Source organism: Mesoplodon bidens (assembly GCF_964165515.1).
Source record: "Mesoplodon bidens genome assembly, chromosome: 18".
Lineage (NCBI taxonomy): Eukaryota > Metazoa > Chordata > Mammalia > Artiodactyla > Ziphiidae > Mesoplodon > Mesoplodon bidens.
Window position 1 is genome coordinate 43,515,560 of NC_138175.1, and position 14,026 is coordinate 43,529,585.

The 14,026-nt window shown below is 57.1% G+C and overlaps 1 protein-coding gene across 1 annotated transcript in view; it reads right to left on the minus strand.

Annotated features, from left to right (window-relative positions):
- Positions 1-14,026, minus strand: part of PEPD (peptidase D) — a 117,649-nt gene that overhangs the window by 20,982 nt on the left and 82,641 nt on the right. The window contains exons 10-11 of the mRNA XM_081217136.1: positions 4,260-4,328; positions 2,731-2,808 (exon numbers count right to left, since the gene is read on the minus strand). Of these exons, the coding sequence (XP_081073262.1) occupies positions 2,731-2,808; positions 4,260-4,328 (147 nt within the window). The remainder of the gene's footprint in view (positions 1-2,730; positions 2,809-4,259; positions 4,329-14,026) is intronic.

A 14,026-nucleotide genomic window follows, 5' to 3' on the forward strand; every position in this document is an offset into this window, starting at 1 on the left:
ACGTTAAACTATCTCTGGGGCATTTTCACCCGACATCAAGGAACTGAGACCCAGAGCGTATCACCCGATGGGCACCTGGAAAACAGTCATGGCTCTGGGAGACGCTCAGCTTCAGGAAAAATTCTGCACTATGCTTATATTTTGGTTTTGTACCTTATGATGAAGTGCTGTGAATTTTATGTTGGGATAACAGAGTGCTTTATTATTTACCAAACACAGTAGGCGCTTGGCAGATCAATTTCAATAAAACAATGGATTATAAATGCCGCCAGCAACCTGGCTGTAGCAGTAATCAACAAAACATGTTGTTCTAAATGCTGCATAATAAATTGACTGTAATAAACTCGTAATTAGTCTACTGGCTACATTTCAAAGTGAGCACTAGAAAAATAAAATCACCAGCTTGGGCTTGGCATTAACAACCATGGGATTCCCTGGATCGCTCCTGTCTCTAAAGCTGCAACCAAGAGACACAGGTGCCACACACTGCCCAGGAGGGTTGAGGCCACAGCATCTGGATGTGTGGAGGCGGCCTGCTGCATGGCACCCCTGGTCAGCCAGGCCCCACTGTGCCAAGGGCCCCCGGAGCCAGCCTCTCACGGGGGGAGGACTGTCTTAGGACACATAAAGAGAAGAGAGGAGAAGCAGTCCTTTCCTCTGGGCCGTGACAAACTCACAGAGAAGAAAGACTCAGAGCCATATGGCCCTGCTGCAGAACACCCGACAGGGACAGCTGGGGCCTGCTGGTGTGGCTGGGGTCTGCCTCTGCCTGGGGACTGGGCTCCCCCGTCCTGGCCCAGCCAGAAGGCGCCGCAGAGTCAAAAGTGTTAGGAAAGGTTCTAGGAAGCGTGAGTCCCTGAAGACACCAGGCGATCTTCCTTTGGGGCCACCAAAGGGCAGCCCCCCCCCACCAACTTTCCTTAGTCTCCAGCTGAGTCAAGCCGGAGGCAGCCGACCCCACCCCCCAATCCTCTGGCTCTGCACCTGGACTGTCTCAGTGACCTTGCCTACACGTTGTGGGGGGGAGGGGAGGGGAGGGGGAGACACACACTTCATAGGATCAAGGTGAGCAAATCTACATAAAGAGCTGTCCCTGGTGCCAGGCATAGGGGAGAACCCTGTCAAAGTGGCTGCACGCCCTTGGCCCCTATGCCAGGAAGGGCGTTAGACACTCTGGGGATGGGGGGGTTGTGGCGAGCGGCAGTGGCCTCTGTGTCCACATGGGGTGTCCCCCTCTGCGTGCTCCCGTCCCTGTCCTGCTGGCCCAGGCCCCTGAGAGAGCGTGTGTCCACCCAGTACTTGTGGTCGCAACGGGTCCCTGCTGCTGCCCAGTGCAGTGCCAAGTGCTGTGTGCTATCTCCACCGACAGCAAGTAAACTGAGGCTCAGAGTGGGAATTAAGAGGCATTGTTTCCTCCTAGAAGGCTGAGCTGGGCTCCTGCCAACAGGGGCCCGGACCAGAACATCCATCCAGCTCCTGACCCTGGGTGAGTGAACACCGCAGCCAGTGGGTGCCTGGTGCACCCTGCAGCAGGGGCACCCTGGGCTTGGGCGGGTTTCTGAAAACACTGTGCAGTGACACCTCAGAAGCGGGCATCTCTTGGCTCATGTCCCCCGGTGGCTGTGGGCCAGGGAACCCCGGGTGCAGCCTTACCCACTCCCTGTGCGAGGCTGGTTCCTGGACAGTGTTGCGGGCAGGACCAGAATGCCAGCTCGGGGATGGAGCCTAGCAGGGCACGTGTACGACCCGAGAGGGGGCGGGGCACTGGCGGGAAGCAGTGCAATGGAGCCTGGCTCAGGTGCCTTAGCAACAGGAGGGAAAGGCACCAAAGGACCAGGTGGGACAGTGCGCACCCCTCCTGCCCTCATCTGCGGGTCGGTGACCACAGCAAGATGTCTGCAGGCCAAGACAGGTGGTCCCGTGGGGCTGGTGGCCTCTGGACGGCTCTCGGGAGCCCTTGGCAGCCTGGACTGGCCCTGCCTGACGTCTGGGTGGTGGAGAGAACAGGCGGGCAGTGCGAGTGCCCGTGAGCGGAGGACGGGGCCGGTCCAGGTCAGTGAGGCGCCCACAGGCCCCTGCCAAGGCCAGAGAGGCTACCCAAGAGAGGGGCGCGTATGCCCAGTATGAGCCCTACACACTGGGGTCTGGGAACAGGGTCTGCGACTCCGCCTGCTGGGCACAGTCCATCGGAGGGCTGGAGGCTGTGGGTCCTGCCCACGTCTGCTTAGTCACGGCTCCATGGGGAGCGGGGAGCACATCACACTGTGCTCAGCAAAGCCCTGCCGACAGCCTTGAGGGCCAAGCACCACCTCTGACCTCCTGAATCAATGGCTGCTCGTGCCAAGGAGTCTTGAGGCAGGAGCTGGCAGGTTCAGAGGGCGGGGGACTCCCTAGGGGTCTTCTCTGCTCCGAACTGAGATGCCAGAGAAGTAAGCGTGGTGGGTGCTGGGAGACGGCGCAGGCCCTCCTCTGAGGTGGCGCGTCACCCGCACAACACAGGGCCCCCGTTCCCCTCTCTCAGGGCCTCCCTGGTCCTGGAGAGGAGGCTACATGTAGGCCAAAGCCTTGGCAGAGAAGTCTGGACCCAGAGCAACGGGGGGACCTCACCGTGGTCAGCCTTCTCAGGGTGGGACCAAGAGGCCGTGGGCAGCCACCTTTGGGGTTGAGGCCCACCACAGCCCCGCTGTTCACGTGCAGAACCCGGGCAGCTCGGGGGCTGGCCTCACTCACCACATGTCTCCGTCCTGGATGGTCTTGTTGTTGGGGGCCCCGGCGTGTCCGTAGTGCAGCACGGCCGAGTTCTCACCACTGCAGAGTACCAGGGGGAGGTCAACAGCTCATCCTCACCCAGAAGACCCCGGGCGCTAGCACCCCAACTCCCTGCCCCAAGGGCAGTACTGTCCACCTTGCAGCAGGGGCCCAGGGCCGCTGGACCAGGTCCACAGCCTGAGGTGGGGGTGAGGGGCAAGGCAGCCCTGGAGTCACACAGCTCTTGGCCAACCACTGGGCTCCTGGCGGTGGCACTGGCAGCGCTCCCTTGGCTGAGGCTGTTCGGGTAGGTGGCCTTGGCGCTGGGGATGTGGGCCTGATGTGGGAGCGAGGGCCTGCGGGCCCGGGGAAGGGACTCCAAAGAAGCCCTTATTTCCTGGTGACTAGCAGAGAGGGGAGGCCCAGTGGGAAGGACCGGGCTGTGTCAGGGGGCTGCCATGGAGGTCTGCCAGGCCAGGGCCACAGACGGTGAGCCAGTGGCTCCTAGCCCCTCTGCTTGAGAACACTTCCCTAATGAGAGATGCCTTTAAGAAAAAAAAGACTTTTAAGTCTGTCGAAAGAAAAAAAAAAACCCACTGGGTGTAATATTTATGGCCCTGCTTGGGAGTCTTAGGAATCATAAAAGTAGAAATAATGATTTTTCTCTCTATCTACCAGAGAAGAACACTTCCAAGGACTGAGATGTTCACATGTATTATTCATGTGCCGAGGACGTGCACATCAGCAGAGCTGCCGGCTCCATCCTGGCTGGACAGAGGCCAGACCCTCTGACCCAAGGGGACAGCACAAGGAGACTAGATGCGGTGAGCCTGGGGGACGGGGGGGCCGCCCACACCCAGGACGTGCCCCTCAAAGCCACACAGCAGTGCACACTCACGGCCATGAGCTGCCCCTATACTCGTGGTCACTTCTACCCTGTGCCTCTAAAGCACACCCGGCCAAGGGCGGGTGACACACAGGACGGACACAGAGCCCCCGCCCCCAGCCACAACGTGCCACACACAAACACGCCTACAGTGGCACCCTGCACGACAGAGCCCCAGACCCACCCACGGCTGTGCTGTTCCCCACACGGCCACACACACGCAAAACCACAGCCTCCGGCACTGATACAGCTCCTTCTGCACCACCTGCACACAGAAGCTGGCATAGCCTGAGGTCACGGCCCGGTCCCCCCATGCTGGGAGCGTGCCTGTGTGGAGGGGGGGAGGAAGGCCAGCCCCAGGAGAAGCAGCCAGCCGGAGACGGGGAGGGAGGGCACGGCAGCGGGCAGGCCGGCTCCCCTCCTCAGCCGGCACTGCCCAGGATGGGCAGAAGCAACCTCTGCTCCCAGAGCCTTAGGAGGGGAGAGCGACTTCTAAGGCTTAGGTGGGCACTGCCTCGGGCATGGGAGCAACAGGTGCGTTTAAGCTGGGAGGACGGTGGGGTCCCCTCACTTTCCCTAACCTCCTCCCGTGAGCATCCCCACGTGGCCCAGGTGGCGCACTTACCTGCCGCAGATGCAGGTGTAGGAACTGTGGCGCATGCCACCCCGGGAGAAGCAGTAGTGCTCGAAGAGGCTGCGGGGGAAGGAAGACACGTCAGAGTAGAGTCACTGGAGCACGCACGCCCCCCGCCCCCGTGCAAATCTTCAGCCCAGGCCCTGCTCAGCTGCGCCTGCAGGAAGGCCTGAACTCCCCAGCGTGGATCTGTGGCTCGTAGCCTGTAGTCCACAGGCCGCCGAAGCACAGAGGTCAGCGCGGAGAGGGGACAAGGCTGGAAGAACTCGCCACTTCCAGTGCCACGGCACTGCCCAGCCTTTGAGGCCCATCAGGAAGACAGCCCTGGTCCTGCAGGGAGATGGGCTGGGGCAGGGGCCACCTGCCTCTGCAGGGCTGGAGGGGGCGTCTCCCTGTGACTCCCTTCTCCAGTGGCCACATCCTCCCACACGAGGAGGGGCTGGATGCACAGCCAGGGAGGGACGAGAGCTCTCCCAGCCCCAGTGTTGGACTCACCCAGGTCCTGAGCCTGAGCCCAGGGAGGGGCGCAGGGAAAGGAGAGCGGGGGCCACTGGGCTCTGGCCTAGAGGACGGGGTTGAGGGGCAGGTCCATGTGCAGATGGAGCAAGGCAGGGCAGGCTCCAGGGAGGGGGAGAAAGGCAGGGTCTGGGGGCAGGCTCAGCTTTTCCCTACTTGTGCCAAGTAGCAAACCGGTTGGCCCCCTGGACGAGCTCCCACCTGGAGCAGGGGAGGCCAGGAGAAGGTCTAGGGGGAACGACGAGACCTCAGAGCAGGTCGCCGGTAGCCCACCCTTAGGCTGAGCCCAGACAGAGCCAGAGCCAGGGGAGGCCTCCAGGAGCTCGGAGGTCAGCAGAGCCTGGCAAGCCCCGGGGTGTGACGGAGGTCAGAGGATGAGCCACTGCCGCATCAACACCATACGAGCAGTGCTGAACCCTCGGGAGACCACACTGCCAACAGCTCTGGAGATGCCAGGACCCCGCCCCTCCCCCCACCGTACACTGCAGGACCTGGGGGGTGTGGGAGATCATCTGCGCGTGGGACTCGGCGCTCCAAGGCCCCAGCCTCTGCAGAACCCAGCCGGGGTGGGGGGCAGGCAACGGTGGGGGGCTGCCCTCACCCCCTCCCCGAGGCCTGGGCAAGAGCTCGGGCCCAGCCTTCTGGATGGCCTTGGTTGAGAAGCAGGTCCAGGTGGACCCCACCCTACCCACTGACCGCCAGGGCAGGGAAGACCGACCACAGGGCTGTGCTCAGAACACCAAGGCTGCCCGTGGGCACACTAAGTGACAATCGTGCCCTGCATGTTCTAGGCCTGTTTTAAGAGCACGTCTGAACGGAGGAGTCTAATCCTCCAGGCACTGTAAACACAAATTATGCATAATTGTTATGATTCGGTATTAAGGAGCTGTTACGCAGGAACAGTTCTGCTGTATTCAGTCAGCTTGCAGACCTGCTTTACAAATCCCACAGAGTAATTGGGCATCTGCAAGTGAAATAGTTCCTCAGCCCAAAGAATTTCAGGAACTGCCCAGGGAGGTGAGGAAAGCCACGCACGGCATCAGCTGCCCCCGTATTCATGGCGGGAGCGCTCAGGCGGCTGCCCCCGACTCCAGCCTCGGTCTCTCCGAGGCCACAGGACGGCCAGGCCAAGTCAGGGCCCTGAGGCGGCTCCACACTGCCCACCCGACAATGGGGCCTCAGACACTGGGACTCCACACAGCAGCCCACGGTGAGTGGGGGATGCCGACAGGCCATGGAGCCACAGGGCTCCCTGAGCCTTGGGGGACGATGCCCTACCCAGACAGAAGCAGGGCTCTGGGGGCAGCAGCCACTCTCCAGGTGATAGGGACAGCAGGGGACAGGCAGAGGGGTGGTGCATGTGCAAATCAGGAGGTTCAGCCTGGGGAAACGGGGTGGCATCGGTTCCCCCACCTGCAGCCAGTCTCAGAAGCAGGTGTTTCCCTAACCCGTAATCTACTCAGTAGAAACAGCCTGCATCGCATGCCTTGGCTTCTAAGTAAAAAGCCTTTGAAAGGCATGGCTCACAGAAGCACCAGACTAAGGAACGGCCGACCCAGTTTTCATCAGCAAACTGCAGCCCGGATTGCCTCTGTCAGCCACACGATCCCACACCCACAAGGAAGAGCTGGAAAGAGGAGGGGAAACGCCACATGCTGGAAATTCACGCTCCCTTAAAAGGGTTTAATTAAGTCCTTCAAGCTGGACTTGAGCATCTGATTTTGTTTCAAATGAACCTGTCTGACATGATACAAGAACAAACAGATGCTCTAGTGGCATAACACGTGGACTCGACAGGCTGCGTTTTTTGCTCACACACCTCAAGGGCCCCTCTCCCTGGGACCTCAGCCTTGGGCCGTGGACATGCAAAGGCGCCCAAGTTCTGGGGCAAGTGTAGTGGCCCAGGACCCTGAGTCCGACATATTTCTGATTCTCAAGGCATGGGGAGTAAGGATGCTCCAAACTGGGGCCACAGGCTCGACGTGAGGCTCCCGTACAGCCCGGTCAGAGCTCGGCAAGAACAGGCCTGGAGGACAGACCGTAGAAGCAGAGGCACCCCATTCCCACTGGATGGCTCACAGACCAGGCAGCAACGGGAGGATACTTCATAAAGACCCACTAGACCTTTACAGAGAATATGGCAAACTGTGAACTAGGTGAGGGTCCAGCTGACGCATAACCTGAGGGGCTGACCACGGATGACACACGTCTATGGCCGAATTCGGCTGTGAGCTACCAATCAGCCCCTTGGGAGCCACAATAAGATGAAGGTAGAGTATGCAGCCAAAAGACTTCCTACCCCCAACACTCAGAGGTGCTGATTAAAAATCATAAGCAGAGCCACATCCACAGGACAAAAGGAAAGTGAGGCCAGCAGAGAAGAGGAAGCTGCTGGTCTTGCTAACATGGAGGCCTTGGCATTCGTTGCCATGTGGGGACAGTGAGAAGGCCCCGGACAAACCAGAGGTAGGGGGCCAGAACTGAGAGCCCTCCCCAACATAAAGCTGGGGGCTGGGCAGGGATGCACAGCCTTGGAGAAAATGCACCAGCACCACAGGAGGCCATCAGGAAGCTTCCCGGGCTCTGGGAAAAAAATAATGAACGTTCCCTCAGAATTCGCAGCATAGGTCTGTCCTCCACGGGGTTCAGGTTCAAGTGTGAACGACCTGTATGGTTTGGAAACCCTGAAGCCAGGAAACTAACAAAAAATTTGGTCCCTGACTTTTGATACCTGGAGCCAAATTGACAAAGCCAAACTGAGCGGCCACACTCTCAACCCAGGCAGGAGAGCCACGATCTGCCACAATCTCTGCATGTGCACACACACATATGGACACACATGCATTTACGTCTACACACACATGCACATACGTCTACACACACATGCAGGTACATATACACATATATATACACACACCCCACACACTGAAGATGAACTCACAGTCTGAAAATAGTCCACAAGAGCTGTCAGACACAGCAAACAGCAGGTTAGACCCTCCCAGGACTTCCGATAAAAGAACCATCAGGGGCTTCCATGGTGGCGCAGTGGTTGGGAATCCGCCTGCCGATGCAGGGGACATGGGTTTGTGCCCCGGTCCGGGAGGATCCCACATGCCACGGAGCGGCTGGGCCCGTGAGCCATGGCCGCTGGGCCTGCGCGTCTGGAGCCTGTGCTCCGCAACGGGAGAGGCCACAGCAGTGAGAGGCCCGCGTACCACAAACAAACAAACAAAAAAAAAGAACCATCAGATAGAGACCATAAACACACATTAGATAATTAACACCTAGAAGTACAGTATGAAAACACAGCAGGCAGATTTTACAAAGAGTCACAACAGCACTGCTAGAAATGACTGGTCTATCCATAAGAGGGCAGCAGACAGAAAGACAGGCAGAAGTGTCGGCAGCCCCAGAGACCAGCGCCGCCTGCCCTTTCAGACAATCGGCCTCTCACGTGCAGCGCGAGGGTCAGGTGGGCCTCACCACCCCAGCTTCCTCCTGCTCACCTGGACGGAGGGCACTCCGACCAGGCACATGGCCCACAGCCTCCCGGAGCAGCAGGAGGGGCTTCCTGGCGAGCAGAGGGAAGGGCGGGGTCTGCCCAAAGCCCTGCCACCCGCCTTGCGGTGGTCCCTGAAGCTCCCCGACGTGGCCATCCCTCTAACGCTCTTGCCTATAAATTTTTCCCAAGCAAGACACAGGTAGAAAATGCTTTGTATCCAGGCAAAAATGAGAACCTTTAAGTAACCTGGGAGAGTCTGTGCTGTGAATAACGACGTCAATGGGGCTCCTGTAGTGACAGTGTGGCAGGCCCATCCGTCAGTGCCTGGAGAGGGGTTAACAGGGCAGGGACAGCAGATCCCAAGGCCCAGATCTCCTGGGACAGTACTGCTGGGACTCCCCAGGTGCCTGCAAGTCCAGCCCATGGAGCCTTCCTGGCCGCACGGTTTAGCTTCTGCCCTCTGAGGTGTATCATCTGATGAGGAGACAGCCACAGCCCTGCAAAAAATGCATTAGCTGCCCAAGGTTATGGCAGAAGGGCTGCCCCAGGCAGCAAGGGTCGCCAAACCCTCAGTGCGAGCATGAGCGCCAGCAGACGGGGCCAGCCAGGGAGCTCAGCAGGGGCTGTGGGTGGCACCAGCCACCTCGTCCCCTCCCAGGTTGGGCCTCGATGCATGTCAGGTTCCCAGGAGGCCGAGCCAGGAACAGGAGCGTGCAAGAGAAGATGGGCACGGTGGTGGAGGCCACCTGGACGAGCAGAGGGTCTCAGAGGGCAGGCGGTTAGGACACAGGGTCACGAAGGTGGGCAGGGCCAGAGCGTGAGGGCCTTCTTGTGGGAGGGGGGTTCCGGGACTCGGTGGTAGACCGGGGGGCTGCCCTGTCCCCCTCCTTCCCCAGGCCCCCCGGTGAAGAAGGATGCAGAGCGCTCCAGGGAGCCACCACGGAGAGGCTCCGAGCATGCTTTAAAAGAGCAAGTAGCCTTCACACGGAACGACATCAAGAAGGGACGGATTTCAAGCCTTGGATAAACCCAGAAATGCATTATTAATAAAACCAGTGCTCACAGAACAGCTTCGTGGCGCAGCCTGCACCGATGCAGCACCACCAGGGACAAAGGACCACCTGCAACCCTGGCCGGATGGGGGACGCTGCCGCCTTCTCACCCAGGACCTCCCACAGGCGTGGCCAGCGAGAAAGACCCAACAGCTACCTGCAGCGTTTGGCGTTTAGGACAATCCTTCAGGGGAGGAGAGGGTTTCCTACTTTGCTGATGAGGAAACTGCAGGTCAGTGTGGTGACGTGCTGTGGTCAGGAAAGCCCTCAAAAGAGTCCCTTTGAGCCTGGGGTCCATGTAGGGTTTCTGACCCCGATGGCTCTAGACCTCACATCTGTCAGCGGTGGGGGCACTTGGCAGGGCAAGGCTCTCTGTTCCCCAAACACCACTGGCGGATGATGCTGTGCTATGCCTTCCAGGGCCCTGGACTCTAGTCTGTGCATGGGGCCCAGACTGAGCGGGAAAGGGCCTGCCAGGACAAATGGCCCACCGATTCCAGGGACGGTGCACCAGGCCAGCCTGTGGAAAGCAGGAGCTGGTGCTCCAGGAGAGGCCGCCGGGGTGCAGAGATCCTGGAAGGGGAAAGCTCGCCTGCCACAGGCAAGGGCAGCGTAAAGACGGTGGTGGTCAGGGCATGAGGAGAGGCAGTGCCAGTGAGAAGCCACTCTCTCTCTCCACCAGAGCGGCCTTATCAAGGTATGAGATAATTAGCATTTTAATTGGATACTTGGGAATTCTGAATTGCCTATCTTGTATGAGACATAACTGAGGACATAACATGACATTCAATTAACAAATATTCCCCTTTATTCTTGACGTGCTCCATTAGGTGGAGTTCCTCGGTATCAATTCTGGGATAAAGCACTACATCCTTTCAGCTGGCAAAGCCCTGGCTACATCAGACTGCTAATAAACTTCAGCCGCGCGCGCGCGCGCGCGTGCGTGCGTGCGTGCGTAAGAGATTTTAGAAATTTTCTACACAAAGGGAAAAAAATTAAAATCATCCATAATCTTATCTCCCAGAAACAATCTCTATCAAATATTTTGTTGAACATCCTTCCAGACAATATTTTTAGTGCATAAACACAGATTTTTAAAATAATAATTAACTAAACTTTTAAAACGTCACCTCTTGACTGAAGTCTGACATACATACAGAAAAGGACCAGAATCATAAGGGCTCGGCACAATGGCCTGTCACAAAGTGAGCATCTCTGTGCCCAGAGGCCCCTGCCTGTCAGTCCTCCTGCCCACGGGGACCCTGACTTCCAAGACCACAGGTTAGATTTGCCTGTTTTTGAACTTGATGTAAATGGAATAAAAAACCAAGACCTCTTTGAGTCTGGCTTCTTCCACGGCTCTGCATCACGCCGGTGAACCACCCCCCATGGTGGGTCACTGTCATTTGTTCCTTCCGCTGGCAGTGTTCCGCCGGGTGAGTGTGTCCCAGTCTTCTGTTGGTGAGCGTGCCTGCTGCTTCCAGATTGTAGCCGTCATGAATAGTGCTGCCGAGGACCTTGTGCAGTCTTCAAGGGCACGTGCACACACATCCCCCACCGAGCACACAGCCAGGATGTGTCGCTGGATTCTGTGTAGGTTCAGCTTTAGCAGATAAAGCCCATCTTTCCAGGTAACTGGATCTATGTATTCACTGGCCTCTTCCACTTCATACCTGTGCATGGGGCCCAACTGAGCTGAAGGGAGTCTGCAAGGACCAATGGCCCCACCCAGCCCGGGATGAGGGCCGGAATGTGCCAGGGAAGAGTCCTAAAGCAAGAACGTTGTTCCCTGTCAACAGATACGTGTTTCCACTATGCCCAGAATCTGACACTTCTCCCCACCGCCTGCCCCTGGTGCAGGCCACCCTCTTCTCTTAAAGATGGTGACAGTGCCTGGTCGATGGTGACAGTGGTGGAGCTGGCTCCCCTGCCTCAGCCCTCATCCCCTACAGAGTGTGCTCCTTTAAAAATGTACGTAGGCCCCCAGGACTCCTGTGCTCAAACCCTGCCTTCCCATGAGCAGACTGCCTCCCTCTCGTTCCCCCATCTTCTCTCACTTCCCAGTCTGCCTCCTTGCTACTCATGGGACCACCAGCCAAGCTCCCACCTCAGGGCCACCAGATGAGCCCTGTTCTCTCTGCCTGGAACGTCTGTCCCACAGGTCCACAGCTTGTTCTCTCTCCTTCGGGCTTCTCCTTTATGTTTCCTACTCAAGGACAACTGTCCTGAGCCCCCTGGGTAAAGAATACCCCCCATCCATCCATCCATCCTCTCTCACCTCCCATTAGGCTGGGTTTTGTCTATTCTGTTCACCGCAGAATCCCCAGAGCCTGGAATAGTGCCTGACACACAGGAAGCTTTCAGTACATCTGTTGAGTGACGGAATAAGTGAATGGTTGCACGAGCAGGACCGCAGCCTATAATTTACCTAACCGATTTCACGCTGTTAGATATCTAGGTTGCTTCCACCTCCATGTTACGATGGACACCCGTGGCCATATGCCTTTTCACTATCTTCGGGCTAAATTCCTAGAAGGAGAATTCCTGAGCATCTGCAGTTTTGAGTCTCAGGGCACGTTCTGCCAAAAGGACCCCAGAAAGCTCATGAGGATTTTCAGGGTCCTGAGACCTGTACCATGGGGCCTGTTTGCCACTGGACTGTGAATCTGGTAGGCAAAACAAAAAGGATTTCATTGTCTCATTAACTGGCAAGTTTGGACATGTGTATGTGTTTATTTCCTCATATTTCTTCCTTTCTGAATGGCCTGCTTCTATTTTAGAAAACGGAATGTTCATCTTTTTCTTACAGATCTTTAAGGGATTTATCTATGAAGGATACTAGCTAGTGGTTTTGACCATCACCTACGTGGCAAGCGGCTGGCCTGTTCTGACCCTCTCCAGCTCCTTCTTTGTCTGGAAAAAAGAACGGGATGCCTGGGGCAGGAGCTGCAGACACAGGCAGGGCAGTACCGGTGCCCAGGATGGTGACTACACACAGGAGAATGAAACCTGGATCCCACAGCACATGGCTCGAGTGGGAAATTCTAGATCTGTGGATCCAGACCTCTTTGGGGCTGGCACTCTCCAGCAAGTGAGAGGCCCCAGCTTTGGAAGGCCCTGGAAGAACCATGTAAACACAGGCACAATTTGCCAACTGTTCTCTGCCTTGCTCAGAGACCAGCATCTGCTCTCACCTGACCCAATCGAACTAGTTCTTGCCGATGTCAACAAGAACACCTTTCTGGGCCCCAAACCCAAAACTCCCCCCTTAAAAATGCACCAGGTCGCCCTAGGAATCAGCCAGGGAGGATCAAACTGCAGGACCAGGAAGCGGTGGAGGGAGATAATCCTCGTTCACCACCATCTAGAGGTTACTTTCCAAGGGATGCCAGCACCCCCCCTCCCCTCCCCGGGAAGGTGCAGGGCCGGGAAGCCCATACACAGGGAGTCTTCCTGGGGAGTGGAGGGAAGGGATTTTCTTTGAGCTAGTGTTTCCCAAAGCATGACATGCGTCCATGAGACGACATTACGGGATGGGGTACACTGATAAACATGTGTGAGTCACCTTCCTGCAAATTATACTGGGTTTCACTCATGACAGGAACACAAAGCTTTCTTTGAAAAGATATCTCAAGAAAAAAGTAAATAAACTATTAGGCACATAATACAAGGATTTGGCAGAAGTTCTCTGAAGAAAAGCCTGTTTTTAGCTCTGGGTGGGAGGACAGTCCAGAAGCTCCCCGTCCCCAAACGTCCTCCAAATCTGCCGGTCTTTGGAAAACAGCTGCTGTGAGGACTCCAAGAGAACCTAGACTCTTTCCAGTGCCCCCACCTGCTCCTGTCCCCAGCTCAGCAGCCTTGGACACCAGGCTAGTGTGGACCCTGGGGACAAAGGCCAAATGGGCCCTCTGTCCTTAGCACTGGGAATGCCGAGGGGTCTCAGGGAACAAAGCCACCTCCAGCAAACGTAGTTGCCGAGGGCCTCGGACAAGCAGATGCCAAGCTCTCAACCACGATGCTCTGTTCCCCTACCAAGTGCAGGTGAGTGAGGAATTCCCTTCAGCCCAGAATCCTGGCTGGAGTCTCGCTTGGCAATGTTGCTACCTTCCTTTATTTAATAGCTCCTCAAAAGGCCGGGGCATTGACAGGGCCTGGTCAGGGCAATGACTGTCTGTCTGGGGCCCACTCGGGACCACGGTTGTATAGCACCTTGGGTGCCGGGCAGCTGCCCGACTCCACCCTGGGGTATCCTTGGGGGTACCACCTGCTACAACTCTCCCCACTCCATGAGTTCCCCTCCCATCCCCAGTGGAAGAAACAAAACCTGGAATCTTCCACCAAACAGGTGCTTCCTAAATGCTAATCCTGCAGGAGACAAGGGCCCCGGATTCCACCCAGTGCAGGTAGGACAGGATGACTAACCCTTATTCCTGAATTTCTCTGGGCTTTGCTTTCTGAATCCCTCTAGGGTGTTGTGTCTTGTTTCTACAGAGCCCAGTGCTACTTTATTTCCAAACATCGAATTCCTTTCTCAGCCTTATAATCTTAAAATATTTCACAAAAGTGTCATATCAGATAGCACTTTCTTTGGAAAGTTCTATCACTGCCTTTCTAACGTGGCAGTCCCAAGCACTGGTTCTCTCTCCCCGGGCCGGCTCCGGCTCTGGGCAGTCCCCCGTGGCCCTCAC